Source organism: Peromyscus californicus, unplaced genomic scaffold, assembly GCF_007827085.1.
Source record: "Peromyscus californicus insignis strain IS unplaced genomic scaffold, ASM782708v3 Scaffold_4__1_contigs__length_199733344, whole genome shotgun sequence".
NCBI lineage: Eukaryota > Metazoa > Chordata > Mammalia > Rodentia > Cricetidae > Peromyscus > Peromyscus californicus.
This window is the reverse complement of record NW_026294562.1, coordinates 56,606,419-56,633,610: the sequence shown is the minus strand read 5'-3', so window position 1 is coordinate 56,633,610 and position 27,192 is coordinate 56,606,419. Positions and strand designations below refer to the sequence as shown.

The following is a 27,192-nucleotide window of genomic DNA, read 5'->3' as shown; positions in this document are numbered from 1 at the left end:
GTCTACAGAGTGAGTTACAGGATAGCAAAGGCTAAACAGAGAAACTCTGCCTCAAAAAACCAAAATAAATAAATGAATGAATAAATAAATAAAATCGGCCAATTTTATATTTGACTCTAGACTCCAATGATATGTCTGAAGTAGTTGTTTTAACATAAGAATAAATGAACTCCAGGCGGATCTCTGTGAGTTCGAGGCCAGCCTGAGCTACCAAGTGAGTCCCAGAAAAGGCGCAAAGCTACACAGAGAAACCCTGTCTCGAAAACAAAAAAACAACCCCCCCCCCAAAAAAAAAAGAATAAATGAACCCTTCAGGAAAATGTGTTTGTGTGGCCTAAGGCTGGTTTCATAAGCCTCTGACATCTGTCACAGCCTAGGTCAGTCTGAGCAGCACTATGTAACAGTAAATAAGTACTCACCTGGAGGAAATGAGAGGTATCCAGTGTTAACATTCTGACCTGCCCCTTGGCACCATCCTGCGTCCTGACGTAAAGCCCCCTTTTGAAGAAAAACTCCTCCCCTTCCTCTCTTCTGCTTTTTCCTCCCACGAGGTGTGCACCCTTGACCTCTCTCTCTTCTCTCTTTCCTATCTTTCTCTTCATCTCTCTATTATAATAAACTCTCCATGTGGATGCAGCGTCTGGGTTGTGCATGCCCGCATGGCATGCATCTGCCCAGCATGTTTCCCCTGCGCAGGCAGGATACCCTCAGCGCCCCCCCCCACCCCCCACCCCCCCCCCCCCCCCCCCCCCCCCCCGCGCGCGCAATAATTCATAACATCAAGTCCTTTAAGGGTGAGCTAGAGCTGGCAAGCAGAGAATGGCATTCTGGGCTGAGCAAACAGAAAGGTGGTGGTGGAACATTCAGTGGTTTTTGTGCACCCTGATAGGCCTCTCCGCTGAACACAGCAATCCAAATCAGACCGGATTAGAAAAAGCCCTGGTTTAATGGGTAAAGTGTTCCCAGGTGATTCTCCAGCACCCCCGCCCCCCAGAGGAAACGGGGATGAGAGACCAGAAAACCACCTGTCTGTTTTTTGGGGTGCAGCTTATATACCCTGTGGGAGTGGTCTTGAGCATCTCTGGAGGAGGAGCTGTGTTTGGCGGGCTTTGAGGAGGCAGGTTTGGAGAAAGAGATGGGGGAGGGGAGTTGAGGTGGATCTTCCACTAGAACATTCCAGATTCTTTGGGTATATGGATGCCAGGGTGCCAGGGGTTGAGGTGGAGCTCCCACCCAAACATTCCAGACTCTTTGGGTATATAGATGTGAGAGTGCCAGGGCCTGAGGTGGAGTTTCCACCAGAACATTCCAGACTCTTTGGGTATAGAGACACCAGTTCAAGTCTGGCTCCTTCCTCTGGGCATGGGGCGACGTGGGGAAGTGGGGAGTCGCGAGTTCATGGGCTCACATTCAGCAGGTGTGAGTGAAGGAGCATTGGTTAATTGTCATCCTGGAGACCTCAGGCACCTGTTTTTGAGTTCAATGGAAAGCTTGGTAAGCTGTTGTTTGATGAGCCCACTGGCCTTCTCAACCTTTCCCGAGGAGGACTGTGAGCTATAGGGAATGTGGAGCTCTGGAGATGGTCAGAGCTTCCGATAGGAGCACCATGACACTGCCAATCCTCGCCGGGTTGGTGGCCTCAGCTGGTGCAGAGGCCGACGTATCTGGAGGGCCCCTGTGACTGGACCTGTGAAATACCCGGGAGAGAGTGCGGTGTCCAAGAGCGCAGGCCATCAAGGTGACCTGCAGCGTCACCCTAGGCTTGAAGAGGGCAATGGGAGTCACCAAGTCTAGGCCGCCTCAGTCTTCCGCCAGGCTTAGAAGTTCAAAGGCCAGAAGAGTCTCTGTTGCCAATGTTGTTGAGGCTGGACGTCCATGGCACGGCATAGAGGACGAGCCCACATGGGGGCATTCCGATTTCCATTGCCCAGGCTGTCGGCAGTCAGAGCATGGCTCCTGGGCAGCTGGGGGTCAGGGCAATACTGTGACCAGTGGCCCTGCTTGCTGCATTTGAAGCAGGTTTCTGGCAGAGTTGACTTGGGCTGAGCTCTGGCAGGATGGAGCCTTGTGGTGAACTTCCCTTGTCCCCCTTAGGGGGGCCCTGGTGGCCTCAGGGCAGCTGCTAAGGCTTGGGCTTGGAGCATAGACTTCTGTTGCAGCCTTGTCTGTCGGGTTGACTCGGCTATCTCTTCTCGAGCATTAAAAACTTTAAAAGACATTTCATCAATTCCTGATGGGGAGTTTGGGGACCCTGCTCAGCCTTTTTAAATTTCTTTATAATATCTGATGCTGACTGAGAAATGATATGGGTGGGAAGGCAGAGACCGAGTATGAGAAGAAACCGGGGAAAATTCGGGGGTGTTAGGCCAGTGTGTAAAAGGGAACCAAGATGTAGGTTGAGGCATTGGAAGATGGGGGAAGCAGTGGGGAGGGGAGGACAGGAAGGAGGGTAAAGAGGAGGTATTTGGTCTTCAATTTGTGGCCCCATAGGAGGGGGTTGGGTAGGTAGAGTTCTGGGGAAGTGGAGGAGGGGCCAGGGTTCCTGCCAATGAATGGAACATGTGGCCCCATGGGAGGGGGTTGGGTAGGTAGAGTTTGGAGAAGTGGGGGAGGGGCCAGTGTCCCTGGCAGCATGGTCAGAGTGGAATTTTCAGGATCCCAGTTCCCAAATAGGCGGGAATCTAGAGGCACCATGACCCTAGCCAACAAGACCAGTGCTGTGGGACATTGGCCTCTGCGGGGAGGGTGGGAATGCAGAACTCAAAAACCATGGACATAGGGCAGTTCTGTCCAATTATCTCCAAGCCAACAAAATTTTCAAGATCACAAAGGACGGAAAATTCTAAAGTTTTCTCAGGAGGCCACCTTGACTGATAATCGAGAGCATACTGTGGCCAGGCCTTAGTGCTCAGAGAAATCAAGCGTTCAGGACAGATGGTATTAGATAGCCCCAATTTGAATAGATTTTGTAAAAGACAGCCCAGGGGCGTTTGGGGATCCAGCTTCAAATTGCATGTGCCCATTTCACAAGTCTATGCTGGGGACCCAAAGCCTAGCAAAATGCCTCCACTGTGGTAGGCCTTGGGTCAAAAAATGGGGGTGGGGTGGGGTGGGAAATTCCCTTCAACAGAAGTCTTCTGGAGAAGGGGTCCCACAGAACAAAGGCAGCCCTTTGTTCTGGAACAGGTCAGGGGCCTGGTGGGGCCGCATCTTTGGCAGGACTCCCCAAAAATCAGAGGCCCTCCTAGGCAAGGACTTGGAAAGGACAACTTACCCAGCTGAGAGCCGATCTTAGTCTGGCAGAGAGCAGGTATGGGGGAGAGGGGTGTTTTCCCACGATGTGGCCCTGGGCTGGTGGGGGAAAATCCACCTCCCTCGGTGGAACCTCCAGATGAAAGGTTTTTGCATCCCGATAGCCCTCTCTGCTGACGCAGCAATCCAAATCAGACCAAATCAGACCGAATTAGAAAAAGCCCTGGTTTAATGGGTAGAGCATTCCTGGGTGATTCTCTAGCCCCCCAGAGAGGAAACGGGACAAAAGACCGGAAAACTACATGTCTAGTTTCTGGGATGCAGCTTAAATACCCTATGGGAGTGGTCTTGAGCATCTCTGGGGGAGGAGCTGTGTTTGGCAGGCTTTGAGGGGATGGGTTTGGGGAAAGAGATGGGGGAGGGGAGTTGAGGTGGATCTTCCACTAGAACATTCCAGATTCTTTGGGTATATGGACGCCAGGGTGCCAGGGGCTGAGGTGGAGCCTCCACCAGAACACTTGACACAGAGTAGAATCATCTGAGAAGAAGGAATCTCAGCTGAGAAAATGTCCCCATCAGACTGGCCTGTGGCAATCCTGTAGGGGTATTTTCTTGATTTATGATTGATGTGGAAGAGTTCAGCCCAAGGTAGGTGATGCCATCCCTGGGAGAGTGGTCCGGAGAACACGGACTGAGCAAGTCAGGAGGATCAAGGCAGTAAGCTGCATTTCTCCATGGCTTCTGCTTGAGTTCCTGCCTCCAGGTTCCTGCCTTGCTTGAGTTCCTGCCCTGACTTCCCTCAGTGGTGGACTTTCCTGAAGTATAAGATGAAATGAACCCTTTTCTCCTCTAGTTACTTTTGGTCATGGCTTTTATCACAGCAGTAGAAATCAAACTAACAGGGGCACGTATGGTGAGGAGCGATGTGTGCAGAGGCATGTGTGTGTAGCACACTCTCTGGGAGTGGCAATACGATCAAAAGCTAGCATCTGCTGGGCGGTGGTGGCGCACGCCTTTAATCCCAGCACTCGGGAGGCAGAGCCAGGCGGATCTCTGTGAGTTCGAGGCCGGCCTGGGCTACCAAGTGAGTTCCAGGAAAGGCGCAAAGCTACACAGAGAAACCCTGTCTCGAAAAACCAAAAAAAAAAAAAAAAAGCTAGCATCTTGGGGGACTAGAGAGATGGCTAAGCAGGTTAAGAGTACTTGTTTTTGCAGAAGAGCTGGCGTTGGTTCCTAGCACCCACATGGCTACTCACAACCACTCATAATCCTAGTTCCGGGGACTCTGACACCCTCTTCCGGTCTCTGCTGGCACCAGGAACACAAGTGGTACATGTGCACACACACATAAAACAACACTAAAAAAAAAACCAGCAGATGTGCTTGTGCTCCGTGCTCAGCACTGCTCTGTGGACATTTTCTCCTGACAGCCGCTTTACACACAGCTGTGACACTTCTTACACAGTTATTTTAAAGAGGATGCTCAGGCAGAGAGAGGTGAAATAGTTGCTCTGGGCAACGCAGCATAGGAGGCTTGACCCCAGAGTTCAGCTCCAAGCTTGGACTCTTTGTCCTGTGTGATAAAGCCAATGAGGCAGGCTCGGGCCAAGAGAGGGCTCTTGAGCTGGACATTATCGATGGTAATGAGGGTACCTGAAGGTTTCTGGGTAGAAGAGACGAGATCGAGAGAGCCATCCTAAAAAGTCTGTCTGACCTGGTATGAAAGAATGAAAGAAAGATTGTCACCCAGCATGGTGGCACACACCTTTAGTCCCAGCATTCAGGAGAGAGAGGTAGGCAGATCTCTGAGTTCGAGGCTGGCCTGATCTATATAGCAAGCTACAGGATAGCCAGGGCTACATAGAGAGACCCTGTCTCAAAAAACAAACAAACAAAATGGGGGGGGGGAGTGAGTCTTGGAGCAGGGAGTAGTACAGCAGAGAGAAAGACCAAGTAGGAAGCTACTGAGTATCCGAGTCATGGCATACGAAAACCTTGGATTAACAGGGACAGTGTGAGGGACAAAGACTGTTGTGAAGGAAGTTGGCAAAGACTAGTATTTGGGAATGGAAGAGCAGGAGGAGGCTCCAGATCTGACTCAGGGCCTGGGTTTGGGTGGTTGAAAGAGCATTAATGCCGGGAGCAGAAAATAGAGCTGGGCCAGGAGACAGGCTCCATTTCACACATGGGTACCTGAGATGATGCTAGATATCCAGATGGGAATTTTGGTAGGCGATGTAAACAGAGTTCAAGTCCAGATGAGAGAACAGGAGATGACATACAGAGACAGAGAGACTCATGTACAGAAGTGACCATTGATCCTAAGAGTATGGGTAAATCTGTTGAGAGAAAAGAGACAGGAGAATTCTCTTTAGAAGAGGGTGAAAGAACAAAGTTACATGCTCAACTATGTCCATAGCAGCATTATTCATAATAGCCAGAACCTGGAAACAACTAGATGCCCCTCAACTGAAGAATGGATTAAGGAAATGTGTACATATTCACAATGGAGTACTACACAGCAGAGAAAAACAATGACAGCATGAAATTTGCAGGCAAATGGATGGAACTAGAAAATACCATCCTGAGTGAGGTAACCCAGACCCAGAAGGACAAACATGGTATGTACTCACTCATAAGTGGATTCTAGATGTAAAGCAAAGGACAATCAGACTGCAACCCACAGAACCAGGGAGGCTACATAGCAGGGGGGATCCTAGGATGACCGTGGCTTATAGTAAGTTTTGGTTTTACTCAATCACTGGGCAAGCTTCAGTGAAACATTTCACTATTAGGATAAGAATTTGTACTGTATCAAGCTGATAATAAAAAAATAAAAATAAAAAATAAAAAAAGGTGAAAGAAGATGTAGCCAATCAGAAGGGAAAGTCTCAGAATGGCAGACAGACCAGTGAGGTGCGATGTTGTCACCAAGGCTGATGAGGCAGTCAGCTGCAGAGCTATCTAGACAGGTGCTCTTAGGAAAGACATTCGGAGACAAATCCCAGACTCCAGCTCCGCATTTCCCCTCCTGTCTTCTTGCTTTGAGGGCTTCCTCAATGTCATGGCAATGACAAGGACCACAGTGACTCATTCTCACTGATTCAGGTGTGGCAGCATTCACCCACCCTCAGACCATGCTGCCAGCCAGAGCAAGCCTGACGGGAGGACCCACAGAGGCTGCCTGAGTACTAGACAGATGAGCCCACAGTGGGGCTCAAGTGATTGGAGACCATGGGCTAGCTCGGTCCTAGGTCCTTCTTGGGCCCAAGTTTGGCTCCTTGTAACTTGAAGGAAAAGGCCTCCTACTCCAACTTTGAGGCCACCTCTGACACCACACTACGGAGTGCTGATGCTTCTGCTCTTGCTAGCTCTAGACCTTCCGGTACCTGTTTTTCTCTCTGTAAAACCTTGCCTAAGATGAGCTAAGATCCCTCCTGCTCTCTTTGGTGGTCTGGTTGTATTTTTTGTTTTGTTTTATTTGTTTTTTCGAGACAGGGTTTCTCTGTGTAGTTTTGGTGCCTGTCCTGGATCTCGCTCTGTAGACCAGGTTGTCCTCGAACTCACAGAGATCCTCCTGTCTCTGCCTCCCGAGAGCTGGGATCAAAGGCGTGCGCCACCACCGTCCGGCTTGTCTGTTTGTATTTGTTACGGCATGTCACATTAGGACAACAATCCATGCATCGTCCTCACTGCTACAGGGGATTTGATCTTTGCCTCCCTACAGCAGGGTCAGCTCTACGGCTGACAAGCTTCCCACTTCATGTTCACATCTGGTTTTGGTCTACATGTCCCACCCAGCCTGTCAAATCATTTACGGTACGAAGGCTGCTCCTAAACTTTAGTGAAACCTCAGCTCTACCTAAATCACTCCTCTGTCAAGTTCAGAAGAAGGCGCTTTCCTGTTTCCAAGCCTTGGCCTCTAGTGCCCAGCCGACTGACTGCAGCTTCTCCAGGTCCACTGAGGGATGGAGTAGAGACAATCATGTCGGGGGCAGTTGTCACTGTCTAGCTTTCTTCATGTGCTCCTAGGTCACCAGCCAGGCTCCTGCCAACTCAGCCCCACACTGCTGAAGTGCAAGTCATCCAACCCCAAAGGTCTTTGTTTGACATCCTTCATTGAAATCACAAATGCAGCTGTCCCTTTCGGTCTCTGTCTGGAAACCAGCCCTGCAGGTCCACTCACACGTGTAAAATGACGTGTCTAAGGTTATTGACTGTAACACTTTGTGAGAACAGATCATAAACAGCTTAAAAAACAGTGGGGCCTGCTAGAGTTTTATAACTGATGGGTATAAAACTGCAAAAGTTCCAGACTTCTTCATATACTGACTGGCTTATTTGACTTAATTCTAAGATGTACAGAGAAGTAAGGAAAAAGATTTGCAGAAAAGTATGCATTTGAGCAAAAGTGTGTATGCATAAGGCTGAACGTGCAGCTCAGTAGTAAAATATGTGTTTTGTATATGTAAGATCCTGGGTGTGACCCCAGCAACACACACATACAATTTGTTTTATGCACACAGTACCTCTAAAAAGGCAGCCAAGAAATTGGCGCCATTAGGACTAGCAGGATAGCTCAGTGGTAAAGGCACTTACCACCAGACCTGATAATCTGAGTTTGATCCTCATGACACACAGTGGGAGGAGATAACTAACTCTCACAAACTGTCCTCTGACCTCCACACATGCTCCATGGCATGTGACCCACTACCATAACAAAATAATATATAAATATAATTTAAAACAAAAAAAATGTATACTATTAGTGGCCTTCGACAGGAAGGTAATTTGTGCCTTGGAAATCAGGAATAGCCAGGCAATGGTAGCACACATCTTTAATCCCAGCACTTGGGAGACAGAGGCAGGTGAGTTTGAGGCCAGTCTGGTCTACAAAAGTGAGTTCCAGGACAGCCAGGGCTGTTACACACACACACACACACACACACACGCACACACACACACAAAAAAAAAAAAAAAAAAAAAAAAAAGAAGAAGAAGAAGAAAGAAGAAGAAGAAGAAGAAGAAGAAGAAGAAGAAGAAGAAGAAGAAGAAGAAACCTGGGTATGATGTGCACGCCTTTAATCTCAGCAATCCGTTACCTTGTTTTTTGTTTGTTTGTTTTGGTTTTTGGTTTTGGTCTTTTATTGTTTTGTTTGGTCTTTTTGTTTTTTTTTTTCTCCCCCCACCCCCAGCAATCAGGAGGCTGAGGCATGTGGATCTGTCAGTTCAAAGCCAGGCTGATCTACTTAGTGAGAGTGAGAATGAGTTCAGGACAGCTAGGGCTAGAATATGAGGCCCTGTCTCAAAAAAGAAAAGAAAAAAATTTCATTTGAGTAGTAATTTTGAATTATTTATAATTAAATCACCTATTCAATCAATTAAAAAAACCCTTATTACCAGGTTCATGCCTGTGTGTTTAGAGAATATTAAAGGTGTGATGAAACACACCTTTACACACCTTTAATCTCAGCACTTGGGAGGTGGAGGCAGGAGGATCAGGAGTTCAAGGGCATGACGATGATGATGACGACGGAGGAGCAGGAAACAATGTCGTGGGTAAAAGGCCACTGTGCAACATTTCTGTGGCTATGTCTGGACTCACAATGCTGCCCTCTCTGCCTCACATTCACTGGGAGAGAAGGGATTACTACCTAGTCCTAGGGTAGGGATCCTTTCAAAAGGCTCTTCCTAGGGGGCTCATTTTCCCTTTTACCTGGCAGTGCCCATCCCTGGCACAAGGGGCAGCTTGTCAAGACGAGAGGTTTAGCAGAAACTCAAACGTGATAGCTCTAGCACGAACACAAGCACCTGGGGTAGCTGGTTAACAAGCATGTGTAGAGGACACCTGTTGGTGAGGGTAGCCTGCGGAAGGAAGAGGTCCGTCACCCCCCCCCCCCCCCCCCCCCCCCCCCCCCCCCCCCCCCCCCCCCCCCCCCCGACGCTGCCCCATTAAAATATGCTCGGCCTCACTCTATAACCTCAGACAGCACTCTCTGCTAGCCAGGTGCAGCGGAAACAAGTAGAAGCTCAAAATAGCCTGGCTCTGGGAGGGAGGGTCTGAAGGAGGCGTGACCACAGGCCGTCCATCACTCGACTCCACAATCCCAGTGATACAATTTACCCTGCAGAACCGCTTCAACAAACAAAACAAGTGTGCATGAGCTTACTCACTGCGGCATGATGACTGGTAGAGAACCCCCTCTGACCCTGTCTTCAGGGGCTGATTAAATAGCCTGCCCTGTGTGGCGCCATAATTAGAGAAGTGAAGAGGACTTCCTGACCTGTGTGCAGGCACCGATTTCCCAGATCAATTGTAAAATATGTAGTAAACTCCCTTTGCTTTAGGAAAGAAAGAGAAGTAAACTGTGTATTTGATTTAAAAAACAATACAGGAAGGGTAAAATAGAAACGTTGGGGCAGGTAGGAATGGAAGAAAGACGCAAAGCCAAGCTTCTCTAAGGACAGTTTACACAGTTTGACTCTTGAACTATATAACTAATTAAAGATGGTATATGAAGAGACTTTTAGGACCTAAGTTAAAAACAAACAGCTGGGTGGTGGTGGCGCACGCCTTTAATCCCGGCACTCGGGAAGCAGAGGCAGGTGGATCTTTGTGAGTTCGAGGCCAGCCTGGGCTACAGAGTAAGTTCCAGGACAGGCGCAAAGCTACACAGAGAAACCCTGTCTCAGAAAACAAACAAACAAACAAACAAAAAGAATACACAGAAGTTAGGAAACAGGTCACATGCTGTGAAAAAAAATGGAGAAAAATTATGGAATAGGAAGGTGAGAGAAAACTCTTCCAGGGTAGGACTGGAATTGGAGATAGTAATGTGCATTTAAAAAATCATCTTTACTGAGGTATAATTTATCTGCAACAACATTACAGTTTTGTTTGTTTGTTTTTTGCTTTCGTAGTGTTGACTCAAGCCCAGGGCTTTGTGCAAACCCAGCAAGTGGGATCAGATACATGCTCAGCCCCCCAAAACTGGATTTTAAGTGCACATCTCTGATAAATGTACACACTATCATAACCACCAATCCCACGATGATCTAGAACATTCCATTAGCCCAGAAAGCTTCTTACTTTTCTTTGTATCTAACTCTTTTCCCTCATCCTATGCAATTTGGTTTCTGTAACCAGAGATATATCTTGTCTTTCCTAGAACTTCTCATCAATACCACCATGAGCATGTCTGGTTTATTTCACTTTATAGGATCTGTGGGAGGGTCAGGAGACGGCTGAGCAGACAAAGGTGCAAGTCTGACAACCTGAATTTGATTCCTGGAACCACAGAGGTGAGAACTGACTCCACAAAGTTGTCCTCTGACCTACACATCATGCCCCCCCCCCCAATGAAACTATTTTAAAGATCTAAAAAACAGTCATCTCCATGAGCTTCAGCCATGCTGTTGTATACTAGGCACTTCATTCACTGTGTGTGGAGTGGGAGCAGTGAGAACAGAGAATAGATGAGTTACAGGTGAAGGGAGATATAGGAGTCAGCTAGAAGAGGAGGCCTGTGAAAACTAAACGAAACCAAGTGGAGAGAGCTTAGAGGAAAAGAGAGACAAGGGGATGGGGAGGGATGTTCAGGCCACACTCCCCTCCCTGCTGACAGCCAGGGAGCAGATGTGAGTAATACACGTGGGCTCAGGAGTGAGATCAGAAGATAGAAAGGTTTGTGCTTCACCAACAGTTAGCCAGAGAATGAGTGAGGTCTTTGTTAGGACGGAAGGAAGGAGGAAGACTTGATGAGTCTGTCCCCATGGCCACAGGCCATCGGCCTGGGGGAGAGGCAGGCCGCAAATGAGTCAAGCTGAACTCATTCATTTTTATGGCTGAGTAATATTCCATCATGTGAATAAGCCCAAATGAATTAGCCATTTATCAGCTTGTGGACATTTTCAATCATTCCTAGTTTTGGACCCTGATGAATAAAGCTGTTATAAACAGTCATGTGCGCGCCACCGCTGTCCGGCTCAGTCAGTCTTTTAAAAAATGTTGCTGGGCAGCCATGGCACACACCTTTAATCCCAGCACTTGGGAGGCAGAGCCAGGTGGATCTCCGTGAGTTCAAGGCCTGGACTACCGAGCAAGTTCCAGAACAGCCAAGGCTGTTACACAGAGAAACCCTGTCTCGAAAAACCAAAAATAAAATAAAGTAAAAACAAATAAAATAAAATAAAAATGTCTTTATTGAGGCTGAACAGATAGCTCCACAGCTGAGTTTACTGCTGTGTCAGAGGGCAGGGCATGACATGTATGTGTGCAGGTGTGCAGTCAGAGGGCAGGGCATGACATGTATGTGTGCAGGTGTGCAGTCAGAGGGCAGGGCATGACATGTATGTGTGCAGGTGTGCAGTCAGAGGGCAGGGCATGACATGTATGTGTGCAGGTGTGCAGTCAGAGGGCAGGGCATGACATGTATGTGTGCAGGTGTGCAGTCAGAGGGCATGACATGTATGTGTGCAGGTGTGCAGTCAGAGGGCATGACATGTATGTGTGCAGGTGTGCAGTCAGAGGGCATGACATGTATGTGTGCAGGTGTGCAGTCAGAGGGCAGGGCATAACATGTATGTGTGCAGGTGTGCAGTCAGAAGACATGTCAGAGGATGACTTTATGAAGTAGATGCTCCTTCTACCTTTACATGGTTTCTGGGGACTGAACTTAGGTAGCCATGCTTGGCAGCAGGGTCTTTTCTCTGAGCCATCTCAGCAGTCCTAAAATACTTTTGATACCTTTAAAAATATTTGCCTGCCCCAAAAGAACAAATATCTTCTCCTGTCTTCTTCTAGATACTTTATTGTTTGGGCATTCACATTTAGATCTAATGTTAATTTCAAGCTTTCATTTCTCTTTTTGTTTGTTTGTTTTGTTTTGTTTTTCTGAGACAGGGTTTCTCTGTGTAGTTTTGTGCCTGTCCTGGAACTCGCTCTGTAGTCCAGGCTGACCTCGAACTCACAGAGATCCACCTGCCTCTGCCTCCCGAGTGCTGGAATTAAAGGCATGCGCCACCGCTGCCCGGCTTCTTAACAACTTTTGGTTTTCTAGCTTTACTCTTCATCTGTGTACATGTGCATGTGTATGTGGCATGCGTATACACGTGTTTACATACATGTGGAAGCAGGACAACCTCAGGTGTCACTCCTTGGGAGTCATTCATCTTGTTTTTTGAGACAAGGTCTCCTGCTGTCCCCATATCCCAGATCTGGATTACAAGAACGTGGCTCTGCATGGGTCCCAGCGCTGCAGCTGAGGCCGGCCTGCTTACAGAGCAAACACTACTGATTGGCCTAGGTCCCCAGCAGCTCGTCTTCGTGTAGTTTAAAAAAAAAAAAATCCCATTAGCAGAAGTAGAGTTCAAGGTTCAGAGATTTTTTTTTTTTAAATGTGTGTGGCAGGGGTATTGTATGTGCGTGTGAGTGCAGGTGTCTGCAGAGGCTGGATCCTGCTAGTGCTGGAGTTACAGGTGGCTGTGAGCCATCTGACAGGAGTGTTGGGAACTGAACTCGGGTCCTATGGAAGAACAGTATATGCTCTTAACCAGGGGGCCATATTTTTAACATGATTACTTCATTCAGCAGCATTCCATTCACTCCACAGAGAAAGTCTGCAACTCCTGGCAGGCAGTTCCAAGTCCCCTTGGCAACAGCCAACATATTTTCAATCTCTATGGATCTGCCTGTTCTGAACATTGCACACAGAAAGAATCACACAGGGCGGAGAGATGGCTCATCAGTTTAGAACACTTGCTGCTCTGGCAGAGGGCCTGGATTCAATTCCCGGCACCCACATGGCAGCTCATAACCACCTGTATCCCCAGTTCTAGGGGATCTGATGCCCTCTTCTGACCTCCAGGGCACCAGGCACACATGTACTTCACACACATGCATGCAGGCAAAACACTCATACACATAAAAGAAGAACAAATAAATCTTAAAATAAAAGAAGAAAAAATAAAAATCAGGTACCTGATGCCTCTTCTGGCCTTCGTGGGCATTGCATGTATGCACATACAGGCAAAACACCCATAGACATAAACGATTGTAATGAAGATAAAGAAACAGAACCATGCAGTGTGTGGGTTTTTTATGTCTGGTTTCTTTGATTTAATACAAGGATTTCAAGACTCATTTTATTTTATTTTTTTATTTTATTTATTTATTTATTTATTTATTTTTTTGGTTTTCCGAGACAGGGTTTCTCTGTGTAGCTTTGTGCCTTTCCTGGATCTCACTTGGTAGCCCAGGCTGGCCTCGAACTCACAGAAATCTGCCTGCCTCTGCCTCCCAAGTGCTGGGATTAAAGGCGTGCACCACCACCGCCTGGCTCAAGACTCACTTATTAAAAAAAAAAAAAAAAAAAAAGATTCACTCATGGCGTAACCCACAAGCGCTTAATTTATTTTGATGGTTGAATAATAATTCACTTTTAGAAACTTAATTATTGAAGCCAGGTGTGGTGGCATATACCTTTAATCCCAGCACTCAGGAGGCAGAGACAGGAGGATCTCTGTGAGTTCGAGGCCAGCCTGGGCTACAGAGCTAGTTCTAGGATAGGCTCCAAAGCTACACAGAGAAAACCTGTCTTGAAAAACCAAAAACAACAACAACAAATTAATTATTTATTGGGTGCTGAGTAGGTGGCTCAGTGGTTGGGAGCATTGGCTGCTCTTCCAGAGGAACAGGGTTCAAATCCCAGCTCCCACATGGTGACTCCCAACTTTCTGTAACTCCAGTCCCAAGGGATGAGACATACTCTTCTGGCCTCTGAGGACACTGCACACATGTGGTTCACTAATATACACGCAGGCAAAATGCCCACACACATAAAAATTAAAAAAAAATTAATGTATTTCTTTTCTGTGTATGAGTGTTTGGACTGCATTTCTGTATGTACGCTGTACATGCCTGGTGCCTGAGAATGTAAGAGAATAAAATTAATTATTATTTGTAGATTACTTAGTCAGAGATGCTCTATTCCAACAGCAAAAAAGAACGAAAACAGGCTTCTGTAACAAAGAACCACAGAGTATCTTTTTTTTTCCCTCAAGGCAAGGTCTCTCTATGAAGTCTTGGATGACCTGGAATTCAATATGTAGACCAGGCTGGCCTTGAACTCACAGAGATCTGCCTGCCTCTGCCTCCCAAGTGCTGGGATTAAAGGTGTGCACCACCATGGCCCAGCAAGTTTTAAAAATTAAAAGAAACACTTTATTTTATTTAATTTTTATTTTTTGCTTTCTTTTCAAGACAGAATTTCTCCATGTAGCTCTGGCTGTCCTGGAATTCACTCTGTAGACCAGGTTGGCCTTGAACTCACAGAGATCTGCCTGCCTCTGCCTCCCAAGTGCTGGGATTAAAAGCACGTGCTACCGTGCCTGGCCTGGCTGAAACACTTTATTTTTATTTTATGGGCATGAGTGTTTTGCCTGCATGTGTGTGTGTGTGTGTGTGTGTGTGTGTGTGTGTGTGTGTGTGTACATGTGTGCACGAGGGCCTGTGTATCTGTGTATCTGTGCACCTGTGTGGGATGCCCACAGAGCCAACAGAGGGTGCTGTATCCCCTGGAGCTGGTTGTGAGCCACCCTACATGAGTACTTATCCAAATTCTGGTCCTCTGAAAGAGCAATAAGTGCTCTTAAACGGCAAAGCCATCTCTCCAGCTCCCTGTCCTCGAACTTCTTTTTTGTTGTTGTTATTTCAAGACAGGGTTTCTCCATGTAGTTTTGGTGCCTGTCCTGGATCTCGCTCTATAGACCAGGCTGGCCTCGAATTCACAGAGATCCGCCTGGCTCGGCCTCCCCAGTGCTGGGACTAAAGGCGTGCGTCATCGCCGCCCGGCTGTCCTTGAACTTTTTAAGTCTCCCTTTCAGGTTGTATTAGGCAGGTTTGGCATAGCTTTGTTGTACAGAAGGGCTTAGAAAAGAGCTGTCCTCTGTAAGAGCAAGACAGTATTGTCAGCTATTTCAGTCCATATGGTCTCTGCCACTGTAGTAGAAATCAGCCAGGAGAGGACGTAAACAAATAGGCAGGTTGTAGCGGGCCCTGTGGTGGGCCAGACTGGACAGGCTGTAGGTTATCTTCCCAGCTTCTAGGTCACGGTCCCTACGACTACAGCAGGACTTCACCGAGGTCTCCTGTCAGCGAGAATATTACTGAAGTATTTCCATTCTGATGAACCCACAATCCAAATTCTCATGGGGCTGTGGGATCTTTAGATCTCCACTTCACTCCCACGCACAGCAACAGTAAATCTGTCGGCTTCACACAGTCGCCCTGCACACTAGCTAGGCTCAGCTAAGGATTCATAGAGAAGTCACACGACCTTGGGCATTCTCCTTCTCCATAGCTATCTTTCCTGCAACTTGCCTTAGAATTTCCTTCCCTCAGTGATCATTTCTACCTATTTCTAAAACCCAATATTAGTGGCCATACATATTTCACCCAATTTTAGAGCCATTTACCATAATGGGAACGCTCTGCCATGGTCTGAATCAGCAGACCTAAAACTCAATATTTTTTTCCCATTTATCATTCATCGTAAAATCCTACAAGCAAAAAACTCTGTAGCAATAAAGATATTTAGGAGCTGGAGAGATGGCTCAGGGGTTAAGAGCACTGACTCCTCTTCCGGGGAACCTGGGTTCAGTTCCCAGCATCAACATGGCAGCTCACAATTGTTTGTGACTCCAGGATCCAACATCCTCACACAGACATACATACAGGCAAAACACTAAGAGAATAAAAATAAATTAAAAATTAAAAACAAAGCATATCTGGAGTCACTCTTAGTTTCTGCAAACAGCTTTCCCACTAAAGACCTAAGGATCTCTGGATACATGGCTGGTTTCATCAGGATAGATACAGGGTGTACCTGGAACAGTGTCCTGTGGTAGGGAGCAACAATGTGCCCAAAGATCTAGAGCCAGCTCTACAAGCTCTTGCTGCCCCATATAGGACAATCTGAGGACCAGAAAGAACAGTGTGGGGTTGGAAAGATGACCCAATGGTTGCTGCTCTTGCGGAAGATCCAGGTTCAGTTCCCAAAGTCCAACCTTCTGTCACTCCAGTTCCAAGGGATCCAACACGCTCTTCCCGCCTTAGAGAGTGCCCGAACACATACATGGTGTCCATAAATACATTCAGGGACATACATACACACATAAAATAAATAAGTCCCCAAAACCAATACAGATGGCAATGACGGACACACTGAATCTGGAGTGATAAATGTGACAAGGAAAGATCTTTTTTACTGAAAAATAATAGATTACTACATCAGCTGCGTAATATAGAAAAATGATACAACTTAAACAATACAACAAAAAATATAATTCAGGCAAGATTATCATCTGATGCTAAAACTAGCGGTTGGGGGGTTGGAGGTGCCACTTAATAACAGAGAACACACGAGGCCTTTGATTTGATCTCCTACACACACAAAAAGTAAATAAAAATAAAACCAAAGGTTGATAGATTATTGGGGAACAGGATAGCCACATGGTTTCAACTTATCACTTGGTAGAAACAAGGTTTTAATAGTGGAGATGCTTCAGATAGTATTTGAGTTCTTGTTTGTTAAATTTGTTTATTTTAACTATGGTCTATAGTCTAAACCTTCCTCATTATTTCTTGGTTGGTATGGAAAACAGTTTGGCAGTTCCTTAGAAAGTTAAACAGAATGACTTTATGATCCAGCAGTCCAACTCTTAGGTATGTTCCCAGACCAAATGAAAGCGGGGACTGGAGCAGACACAAACCAATGCCCACAGCAGCAGCATTCATGACAGTTAAAAGACTCCAAATGCTTCTGAACATGAGAATGGATGAATAAACCCTATATACATAAAAGGACTATTACTACCTTAAGAAGGGATGAAATTCTGGACCATGGTACAACTTGGCTAAAACCTGAACACATTATGCTAAGTGAATTAAACCACACTCAAAAACCCAAATTAGTAAGGTAAGATCCCATTTACACGTAGTACCAAAAGAGGCAAATTCACAGACAGCATGTTGTATAGCAGGCTGAGTTTCTGTTTTCGACAATGAAAAGGTTCTGGAAATGACGGTGCTGAAGGATGCATAATGCTACAAATGTACTTTGTGTGTACATATGGGGAGTGAATCTAGTATCTCACTCGTCCATGCTAGGCAAGTGTTCTGCCATTGAGCGGCCCTGTGAATGTACTTGATGCTACAATTATACGCTTTAAATCCTTTATTGATGTATTATATATGTATGGGTGTTTTGCCTGCATGTATGTCTGTAACATGAACTGTTAGAGGGTCTTATTAATAAAAACAAACCCGGAGCCAGGTACCGGGCTCAATGCCGGAAGATCAGAGAAGCAGAACAAGCCACAGCCACCTCACCTTGCCCAATTCCCCAGCTGATCCTATTTCCTCAGACTGGAAACTTCTGTGTCCTCATCCAAATGGATCTCAGCTGAACTGCTGCTCAAACTCCTAAAAGCTTAACCAAGCTAGTTCCTGGTCCTCATGCCTTATATACCTTTCTGCTTTCTGCCAATACTTCCTAAGATTAAAGGCGTAAGTCACAATGTCTGGCTGTTTCCAGTGTGGCTTTGAACTCACAGAGATCCAGACAGATCTCTGTCTCTGGAATGATAGGATTAAAGGTGTGTGTGTCACCATTTTCTGGCCTCTGTATCTAGTGGCTGTTCTGTTCTCTGACCCCAGATAAGTTTATTAGGGTGCACAATATTTTGGGGAACACAATACTACCACAGATGTCTATGCACCACATGCAGGCCTGGTGCCCACAGAAGTCAGAAGAAGGCATCGGATCACCTGAGACTGGAGTTATAGAGGGTTGTGAGCCACCATGTGGGTGCTGGGAATTGAAGCCAGGTCCTCTAGAACTTTTAATGACTCTTAACCACTGAGACATTGTTTCAGCCACCAAACAATTACATACTTTATTTTTATTGTTGTTGATTTCTTGAGACAGGGTCTCTCTACAGAACCCTGGCTGTCCTGGAACTTGATATGTAGACCAGATTTGCCTTGAACTCACAGAGAACCACCTGCCTTTGCCTTCCAAGTATTGGGATTAAAGGTGTGTGCTCCCACACCTGGCCCAATTATATATTTTAAAATGAGTAAAGTAAATTGAGTATAGTAGTTCGTGATCAGTGTTATAACCTCAGCACACAGAAGGCTGAATCAGGACGAGTTTGAGGCCAGTCGAAGCTATAGCAAGAACCTGCTTCACAAAAAGGGGTAAAAGAGGGGTTGGGGTTTAGCTCAGGGGTAGAGTGGTTGCCTAGCAAGTGTAAGGCCCTGGGTTCGGGCCTCAGATTCGAGGGAGAGTAAACTTTGGTATGCTTTTTTTTTTAAACCAAAACCTTTTATTTTGTTTATTTTTACATTAATTTCTTACATTTATTTATTTATTGCTGGGCAGTAGTGGCACATGCTATTTGCAGATGATATGATAGTATACTAAGTGACCCCAGGAGTCCTACCAGGGAACTCCTACCGTTGATAAACACCTTCAGCGAAGTTGCTAGATACAAGATTAACTCAAAAAAACAAAAACAAAACAAAACAAAACAAGTAGCCCCCTCCTATATGCAAATGATAAACGGACTGAGAAGGAAATCAGGGAAACAACCCCCCTCACAATAGCCATATATAATATAAAATATCTTGGTGTGATTCTAACCAAGCAAGTGAAAGACTGTATGGCACACACACACACACAAAGTCAATGTAATGATGCCTAACGATATTCTGCTATATTCATAGATAGCTGCCTAGCCCAATAGTCATCAGAGAAGCTTCATCTAGCAACTGATGAAATCGGATGCAGACTCACAGCCAAACATTAGGTGCCCTTGGGGAATCCTGTGGAAAGGGGGAAGGAAGGATTGTAGGAGCCAGAGGGGTCGAGGACACCACAAGAAAACCCACAGAATCAACTAATCGGGGCTCAGAGGGGCTCACAGAGACTGAATCAGGGAGCCTGCATGGGACCGACCTAAGCCCTCTGCATATATATGACAGTTGTGTAGCTTGGTCCTCTTCTGGGACTCCTAACAGTGGGAGCAGGGGCTGTCTCTGACTCTGTGGCCTGCTTTGGGGACTCTTTTCCTCTTACTGGGTTGCCTCATCCAGCCTTAATAAGAGGGAGGTGCCTAGTCTTACTGTGCCATGTTTGGTTGATATCCATGGTGACCTACCCTTTTCTGAAGAGAAATGGAGAAGGAATGGTCTGGGGGTGGGGGTGGTAGGAAGTATTGGGGGAGAAGAGGGATGGGGAAATGGAATGTAAAAAAAAAAAAAATTAAAGAGGAAGAAAAAAAAGGAGAATGAAAGACACAGAGAGGGAGGTCCTGGAAGATAAAGCCAGAAAGGCAGGCTGGTGCGGGTGTGAGAAAGGCCTGATTCATGGGGGAAAAAAAGTCAACATGGCACTTGTCAGGCCATGGAGAACACCACTGAAGGTCCTGGACATGGGGTGACAGGAAAGTAACGTATGCTTGCAAAAGATGAAGCTGGTATGTGGCTGACGGCATGACACCACCCTGAGCCCAGAGTCAGCAGAGAAGGCGTGGTCACGGGATGGGGATGTTTGAAAGACCGTTAGAATCTGATCATCGGTTGTGTCAAAGGGGACTGTCACAGGCCCTCACACCCCGACATGGGGCCAACCAGAAAAGGAATCCTTCTTCCAAGGACAGTTCCTTGCTCAGAGCAGCCCTTGCCTGGCCCTACAACCCATTGTCAAGAACCTTGGGGCCCAGGCCACCTTAGTTTCCTGGCCTTTGGTTCCAAGATTGAATCCCTTTAACATGGCCCTTTCCCACGTAGGCTCCAAGTCCCTGGCGTTTCTGCCCTCCCCTCTGACCTGAGTCCCTTCTCCTTTGTCAGAGAATAGGAACCAGAGATATAGTCCCAGAAGCACACTTCAACAGGACACCCCTAAGACTGGATGCTGGGGCCCACCAAAGGGCATGTGCTCCTGTGTTCAGCAGCTTCTGCTGATCTTGCCTAAAAAGAAGGGACAGCAGCAGCGAGACCTTATGAGGAGACAGAGTTCAGCCCAACACAGAAGCATTCAGGACAATGTGGTCATCAGAACGCGGGCAAGGCAGGAGACATGTAGCTGAGCCATCAGTGGGGGATGGTATGGTCTCCTGAGGGCTTCCTAGGCAGGGAATCAGTCAGCCAAACCAAGATGGCTACTTGGAAAACTCGGCTGCTGCTGTCCTGGGTAAACGCACCTATCTCCAAACCTCCTCAGGACACATGAGGACATATCATGTAGGACACATGCAGGCTGCTCCCTCTTGTCAATATAGCCTTTTACCCAGACCCCTCTCACCCCACGGCTGTCTCTGACTTGATCAGGTCAGCAGACAGGGTCTGCTTTGGCACGGTCTTGCACCCTCTGTGTGCCCCTCCCTGTGATGCTCAAATGGGACTATCCACATGGGGATGGGTTTACATCTAACGAGGCATGGGAATGAGAGACTCTCTTCTAATATATCTGACAACAGATACTGGAAGGTTGTAGAAAATAGGCAGGAAATTCTAGCTGAACTGGAAAGAGAGCTGCTTTCCGGAATCCAGCAGAGGTCTGTTGTGCCCCGGTAGGAAGAAGACATCCCCCTTAGTGATAACAGGCAGGAAAGCTAACTGGTCTCAGTACCATGTTGAGCTTTTTGCTCTACACCCTAAGAACCCAAACCTTCAGGCTGAAAAGTGAAGCTATCTCCCAAGAACCCGCTGCTACTGAGAGCAAATGAGATCTGTTAGTGGCAGCTTTGCAAATGGTAAAAGACCCTCATACTCTTGAAACCAGCTGACTCAAGCCTCCCTGGTAAACACGGGCTTATCCTGACTTCTCAGCCATCAGGCGGGAGGTAGCAGGCTTCCCTGGACACTTAGCTGCAAAGGACTCTCCCACACCCTTCAAGCACTTACCAGCAGCCAGTGAGTAGGAGCAAGCGCAGAGCAAAGGTAGGGCTCCAGGTACCAGCAGGGGCCAGCAGGAGGGGGAGGGCTCTCCTTGGCTCATTTCTCCAGGAAAGGGAGCACTTGTAGTCCCCTGCAGTCCTGAACCACCCCATATCTAGAGACAACTGGCTGTTCTCTTGCCTCTCTTTTATACCATTTCCCGTTTTGAAGGTGACTTTGCATCCACCTCAAGCAAGAGGACTAGGAGAACTCAGACCCTTGATAAGTTCAAGGTCCTGTCCTTGAACCTTTCTTCTTTCAGTCTTATCTTGGTTTGTTTGTTTTATGTTTTTGGTTTTTTCAAGACAGGGTTTCTCTGTGTAGTCCTGGCTGTCCTGGAACTCGCTCTGTAGACCAGGCTGGCCTTAAATTCACAGAGATCTGCCTGCCTCTGCCTCCCGAGTGCTGGGATTAAAGGCATGTACCACTGCCCGGCTCAGTCTTACCTATTTGTGCCTTCCCCAAGAGACACCACTGCCCTGCATCCCTAGACACCTGTCTCTGAAGGAGTAACTTCTGGGTAGAACTGGAGAAAAGCAGGACCCCCCAAACCACCCTGAAGATGGAGCTGCTGGTGCTAATGCCATCCTTTTGCAGCAGTCTGGTAATCTAGTGTGACGGATATAGCTTCCCGAAACCAAAGGGGTTACAGATAGAGAGAAATGTCCCTGGGGAAGAGTTGGTCATAGGAAAAGAAGTCCAAATGTAAACAAAGGGATATCCACTACTGTTCTTTATGATTGTTTCAGTCGGGCGGTGGTGGCATGTGCCTTTAATCCCAGCACTCAGGAGGCAGAGGCAGGAGGATCTCTGTGAGTTTGAGGCCAGCCTGGGCTACAGAGCGAGATCCAGGACAGGCTCCAAAGCTACACAGAGAAACTCTGTCTTGAAAAAACAAACAAACAAACAAACAAACAAACAAACAAAAAGATTGCTTCCTGGTCTAAGTTTCATCCCTCCTGTCATAGCTCTTCCCTTAAGCTCCAGGAAAGGAAGTTCATAGACCTTTCTACACCCTTAAGAGACTTCATGCATTTGTTTTCTCAGTGGGACTGTAGGAGATATGCCAACCATCTGGCTCGTGCCCCATAGCCATCTGCCTGGTCATACCCTTCCTCCTATAGGAATGGCTGTATGAAGGTGTAGGTGATTTACAGGCCCCAGCCTGGTTCCCCTTTGTGGAGAACTAGTCACTGATACTTGTACTGTGTCAACCATACGTCAGGCAGGGAGTAAGTGAGCAGCAGAGTCTGTCTTCACGGACCATCGAGTCAGGATACAGACCATTCTCTACACGTCACAGGCTCTAAGAAGGGCCCCTAGAATCTCTCTTCTCTAATTTTTTACTTATACACTTTACACATATATTAGGAAGCTCATGTGCAGTCTCCTCTTATTCTTGGGAGCGGTCTCTCCTGCTTTGGAACTCCAGAGCACAGTGACCTGGGCCTTGAATGCTACATTAATTTCTACTTAAATTATGTGTTTGGACTCATAATTACTTCCCTGTCAGATCCTATGTTTCCAGGGGAAATGGTTGTATTATACATCATATTCCTCAGAGTACCCCACACAGTACCACATATATAATAGGTGTTTAAAAATGTTCATGGGAGCCAGGTGATGATGGCACACATCTTTAGTACCAACATTCAGGAGGCAGAGGCAGGCTGACCTGAGTTCAAGACCAGCCTGGTCTACAGACCAAGTTCCAGGACAACCAGGGCTACACAGAGAAACCCTATCTCAACCCCTCCCCACCCCCACCCCCACCCAACAAAAAACTGTTCACGGGACTGGAGAGATGGCTCAGTGGCTTAGGGCACTTGCTGCTCTTGCAGAGGATCCAGGTTTGATTCTCAACACCCACATGGCTGCTCACAAGCATCCCTAATCTCAGTTCCAGGAGGATCTGATGCCCTCTCCTGACCTCCATGGGCACCAGGCATGCACATGGTACACATACATACATGCAAGCAAACACATATCCACATAAAGTAAAATGAATAAATCTACAAACAAATTTCATGGAATAGCTTCCACATAAAAATGTTGGTTAGATGAATGGAGGTTCTTTGTGAAGCTATGGAAGACCCAGATTAAAGTATAAAGAATATTCATGGGCTGGAGGGATGATTTAGCAGTTCAGAGCGCCAGCCACTCTTGGTTGAGTTCCCAGCATCTACATGGCACCTCACAACTGTCTGTTAACTCCAATTCTAGAGGCTCTGATGCCCTCTTCTGACCTCTGTGGGCACTGCATGCATTTCACAGAACATGTAAGTGCTCACTTCCTCTAAGAATCTTAAGGGAGGAAAAGTATCCTCCCCAGTACCAGATGTTGGACCTTGGGCCATCCCTACACACTGTGCCAGTGAGTGCACTGGCCTTCAGCATCGAACCTGAGTGAGTAGTAGACTCAGCTGTAAATATATGATCCTACCCGAAAAGAATGGGTATGCCCAGAAATAAAAGAAGTTACTTCAAAAATAAGGGATCTGGCTGGACAGTGGTGGCACACGCCTTTAGTCCCTGCACTTGGGAGGCAGAGGCAGGTGGATCTCTGTGAGTTCGAGGACAGCTGAACTCACAGAATTTAAAGTTAATGAACCTTAAAACAAAGACAAAAAACACGAGTTGGCACTATCCTTACCCTTATTTGTGCACATGAGGAAACAGAGGCTCAGGAGGTGTAATAAGTCTGCACCCAAATCACAAATCCAACTTTGACTGGATCACATCCCAGGCTAGGATTCCTGCTTAAACCATCTCATCCCCTGGGGGTGGGAGGAGAGAGGACGGCGGAATCCGTGGCTGATACATGAAATTAAGTTAATTATAAAATAAAAATACTATTAAAAAATAAAACTATCTCATCCCCACCACCATCTTTTTTTTCCTCTTGCACTTGGTGAGGGGAAGCGACTCTAGCTGTAGGTAAATTGTATAGCTAGAAAACACCTTGGGGATTATTTGCTCCATGCTCCTTTTTACTTTATTTTTAATTTTATTTTTTGAGACAAGTTCTCACTATGTAGCCTCGGCTGGCCTGGACTCGATATGAACATCGGGCTGGCCTGAACTCACAGAGATCCACTTTCATCTAAAAGGGTACACCACCATATCCTGCTCAAAAGTTCCTTCCTTATTTTAAAGAGACAGGAACTCGGGTTCAACGAAATAGAGGGACTTGTCTTCCTCTATTCCAGGGCAAATCCCTCTGCATTGGGCGGGAACAAGGACGAATACTGAAACTGAGGGTCAACCTGGGGTCCCAGTTCTTTGGAGGCAGAATCAGGTCCAAGCCCGAGGTGCGCTGGTCTCCCAGGCATAAGAATTCTACTTCCACATTCACTCAGCGCCCACTACTACCCCGCCCGCTGTCCGCTCGAGCCGGGGGAGTACCTGTGGGTGGCGCGCAGGCCCTCCGCTGAGGGCGACAAGATTTAGAGACTGGCTCAAGACGAGCCGCACGTTGCATGCCAGAGCAAAACATTGGTCTCGTCGGGTTCCTCGGGACGCTGAGGCCCCGGGAGAGCGCGGACGCCGGGAGACCCAGCAGAATTTGGCAGCGCTGGTCCCGGGAGGCAGTTCCCCACTTTGTTCCCGTAATGGTCTGCAGACCTGGTCACCTAGCTCCTAGCTTCTAAGGGAGCAACATTCTAACCCCTCACAGCACACCTATCGGGCTTCTCCGGGGGGTCGAGGTTCCCATGGAAACGAGAGGACGTCCTTTGCGCCTGCGCAGTTGCGCTAGACACGCTGGGACATGTAGTTTCCAGTTTGCCGCTACTAGGTCTGAGGAGTGGCCACGAGATGGCGCCCGAGCGTCGCGGTTGGTGCTAACGAGCCGAGAGTCCCCGCTTTCGCTGTTGCTGCGGCCTGACGCGAGGCCGCCGCCGCCTGAAAGGTCGCTCTCTGGGACGGCCCTAGCTCTGAGGCGTCTTGCGTGCGAGTGGAGGCGGAAGCGCGAGCTATGAGGAGGGTTTGATTTTGTTGTGTCTTTAAACAGCCTGAAGAGGAGCTGCCCCGGGCTCCGGGCCCGGAGAAGGCTCTGAAGATGAGAACTAGCCCAAGGTGGGGCTACCGGGAGAGATGCGAGCGAGCTCCCCATTACCGCGAGTGTTCAAGTCGGGGCTGCCGAGTCAGGCGGGAGTTGAACGGAGACCCTGAGCGCAGGGTTTTTCTGGCCCTGCCTGTCGGAGTTGGGTGTTTCCAGGCGGTTCTGCGCCGCTTGAGCACCGGTGTAAAATCCGTGAGTTGATTCGAGAAACAGACGTCTCCGTGCCCGGAGTCAGGCTCCTGGATTGAAATCTAGAAACCCAGGATCGGATTGAGGCTCTCTCAGACACTCGGCAGTTTCTTCTGAGTCTTGGTTCCTCAACACCGGTGGTTGTAAAGCTGACCTTTGTCACTCTGAGAGTATTGCAAGTTGACTTGGGCGGGCAGGCTGGATGGCCCGTGAAGGAGGTAGACTTTCCCATTTATTGTAAATAGGTGCAACTTCCTGGAAGGAAATTAGGCAATGTCTCGCGAAATTAAAAATGCATATCTTTGCTTTAGCAATTTTAGAACTATGTCCTACAGACTTAGTAGCAAACAAAATATTTTTTTGCTGCGGACAAGGAGAAGAGACCTTAGTGAAATGTTACTTGGAATGGGATTTTTAGAAAACGTAAACAGACTGTTCATCAATAAATGGTTGCTTATATAGCCGAGCAAGTGGCATAAACCTTTAATCCCGACACTGGGGAGGCAGAGGCAGGCAGATCTCTGAGTTCAAGGCCAACCTGGTCTACAGAGTGAGTTCCAGGATAGTTAGGGTTACAAAGAGAAACCTTGTCTCAAAAAATAAATTAAAAAAAAATTAAAGGTTACTTAAATACATAAGAGCCTGTGAATTTGAATATGTATGGTTATTTTTTTTTTATGTGTGACGCTTGGTGTTGAACTCAGGGCCATGACATGCTAGGCAAACCCTTTACCACTGAAAAAGCTATGGCTGGCATTTTAAAATTGGGGCATATCTTTATGTGAAAGTTATGTGAAACTTATGGTTTGAAAATTATTTCAAAGTGCTCTACAGAACTTTGTTGCTGTTGTTGCTTGGAGACAGGGTTTCACTCTGTAGACCAGGCTGGCCTGGAACTTCCTCTGTAGACCAGGCTGGCCCAGAACTCACAGAGATCCACCTGCCTCTGCCTTTTGAGTGCTGGGATTAAAGGCGTGCGCCACCACCGCCTGGCCTAGAATTTTACTGTGCTGTTGTCTGGGGCCAGTGGGAGGACACCTGCCACCGAGACTGAATACCTGAGTTGGGTCCCTGGAACCTACATGTTGGGGGAACCTGACTCCCTCCGGCTGTTCTCTCGTTCTCACCACAAGCCATGGCATCTGTGTGCACATGCACACCAAGTACACAAATGTAATTAAAGATTGTATATGCTATCACCTACATTTCCAAAGAATACACACACTAGTATATTTGATTACGTAATCATGGATCGTCTTTGGAGGGCCTCACAGGCTGTGAATAGCCATTGCCTGAGAAGATGGAAGTGAGTCACTGAAGAGCAGGACAGAGACTACATCCTCATTTTCTGTTAAGCGCTTTAGCAGTTTGTTTAAGCTTTGTATACGCAAGTCTTTTTATTTAATTAATTTATTTTGGTTTTTCGAGACAGAGTTTCTCTGTGTAGCTTTGGACCCTGTCCTGGAACTCGCTCTGTAGACCGGGCTGGCCTCGAACTCAGAGATCCACCTGCCTCTGCCTCCCAAATGCTGGAACTAAAGGCATGCGCCGCCACCACCTCCCAGCTGTATAGTTTCCTTTCCAGTCTTTGTTTCCCTGATGCCAAGTCCTTATTTCTTAGGGTCCTTGTGAACAGGGGTTGGGAGGAGCTAAGTTCCTGACTGTGTCCCAGCTTCAGGAAGCAGGG

At 47.2% G+C, this 27,192-nt stretch overlaps 1 protein-coding gene and 1 long non-coding RNA gene across 2 annotated transcripts in view; one reads left to right on the top strand and one right to left on the bottom strand.

Moving 5' to 3' along the window:
• The window catches only part of Pold4 (DNA polymerase delta 4, accessory subunit), a 31,916-nt gene extending 5,174 nt beyond the window's left edge, over positions 1-26,742 (top strand). Inside the window, exons 4-5 of the mRNA XM_052714678.1 lie at positions 10,473-10,554; positions 25,266-26,742. Of these exons, the coding sequence (XP_052570638.1) occupies positions 10,473-10,554; positions 25,266-25,517 (334 nt within the window). The 3' untranslated portion in view covers positions 25,518-26,742. The remainder of the gene's footprint in view (positions 1-10,472; positions 10,555-25,265) is intronic.
• On the bottom strand, positions 928-25,380 carry LOC128095581 (uncharacterized). The gene is made up of 2 exons (XR_008213265.1): positions 24,659-25,380; positions 928-5,591 (listed from the first exon to the last, which is right to left on the bottom strand). It is a non-coding gene; the product is annotated as an uncharacterized LOC128095581 (long non-coding RNA).
• Positions 26,743-27,192: the final 450 nt, after the last annotated feature.